At 37.6% G+C, this 1365-nt stretch overlaps 1 protein-coding gene across 1 annotated transcript in view; it reads left to right on the forward strand.

Annotated features, from left to right (window-relative positions):
- Positions 1-479: 479 nt before the first annotated feature.
- LOC107724771 (tumor necrosis factor receptor superfamily member 3-like) overlaps positions 480-1365 on the forward strand; it is a 5746-nt gene continuing 4860 nt past the window's right edge. Inside the window, exon 1 of the mRNA XM_016533798.1 lies at positions 480-961. Coding sequence (XP_016389284.1) covers positions 931-961 — 31 coding nt within the window. The 5' untranslated portion in view covers positions 480-930. The remainder of the gene's footprint in view (positions 962-1365) is intronic.

The raw sequence follows: 1365 nt of genomic DNA on the forward strand, positions 1-1365 counted from the left end.
GTAGGAACAAACACACACATTCTCACCGTGATGGTATTGCAGCCTTCCACAAATGTGTCTGTGGGTTTTGAAGTCAGACCTCACTTTTTTTCTGACATTTAGGTCACAATGTGTGATTCAGAGCAGGTAACAACAGATAGCCTATTTGCAGATACATTTTGCTAAAATATTCCTGCCCCTATTCAGAAAGAATTAAGAGGGATGATATTATTCAGAAATGTTATTAAAATAAATTAAATGTTTAGGTTTAAAACACTTCATGGCAGTAGTTTTTTCTAACATAATACACTTTTTCCTCACCTTTTCAGTTGGTGTAAAACCTAGTTTTAGAAGTATAGAACTGCCTCATTGTCTCAAACGTATGGCAGCCTAACAGTAGCCTATTTGAAGCAGCTGTTTTAGTTTGGATGTCCTCAATAATGCTGATTGCTGTAAACTAATCACACAATAAATGTCTCATGTTGACATTTTCTGTGTGTGCCTCAGGGGTTTATTACTGCACAAACAGGAAGGAAGGCAAGAGAATTCAAGCACAAGTGCAGAGGGTGGATAGAGGTAGCGGGGCTTTCCAGCACAGAGGGCAGAAAAAGAGTAACAGAGGGGGTTAAGAGCGGGTGACGTAAAAACGATACAGAAAGGAAAGAAAAAAATGATTCCCTTACCTGCAGTGGATCAACTGAGACACCCCACAGAAAGACAGAGCAAGCAAGCGTGACAGACAGACAGAAAAGAAAAGAGAAGAAGACAATTGACGCAATAGCGCGGGTCAGCATGACTGAATGATCATCAATTCCTTGGTAACTTACATAAACGGATCAAGACATCACTTCCGTAATTTGTGTTAAGGGTTGTACAAGTCAACAGACTTCATATGACTGCAAAGTAATCACACTGAAGGACCGATTCGAGACAACAGTGAACATAAACAAGATGGGAGAACTGAAATGCAGATGTCCAAAAGGTAAGATTTCCATATTATTACTGTACAAATGTTTTGAGATCTGGGTTGTTATCCGTTTATTTATATCTCCCACCACCATGGGCAAGACCAAAGAGGTCTTTTTACTAGTGGGTGCAGGGCACTATAGTTCAATTATGTAAGTGAGGATAGCAAAAAATTATTCATACAGTGGACTACCAGTAAAATTTATAAAAATTTAGGACCAAAAATTATTCAGACACGTTGACCTGACCATGTTTTGCTTAAGTGTTATCTGACATTATCAAGATGAATTTGTTCTGACTCAGTTTAACTCTGAGTTCTTGTCATATTTTATTACCATTTTATAAACTATAGCGAATAAACTGTGATAATGTGTGAAATGTTGAAGGTGTCTGAATAAATTTTGGTTTGACTGTATATAT

This window comes from Sinocyclocheilus rhinocerous, unplaced genomic scaffold (genome assembly GCF_001515625.1).
Source record: "Sinocyclocheilus rhinocerous isolate Xijiao unplaced genomic scaffold, SAMN03320098_v1.1 scaffold1717, whole genome shotgun sequence".
NCBI classification, from domain to species: Eukaryota; Metazoa; Chordata; class Actinopteri; order Cypriniformes; family Cyprinidae; genus Sinocyclocheilus; species Sinocyclocheilus rhinocerous.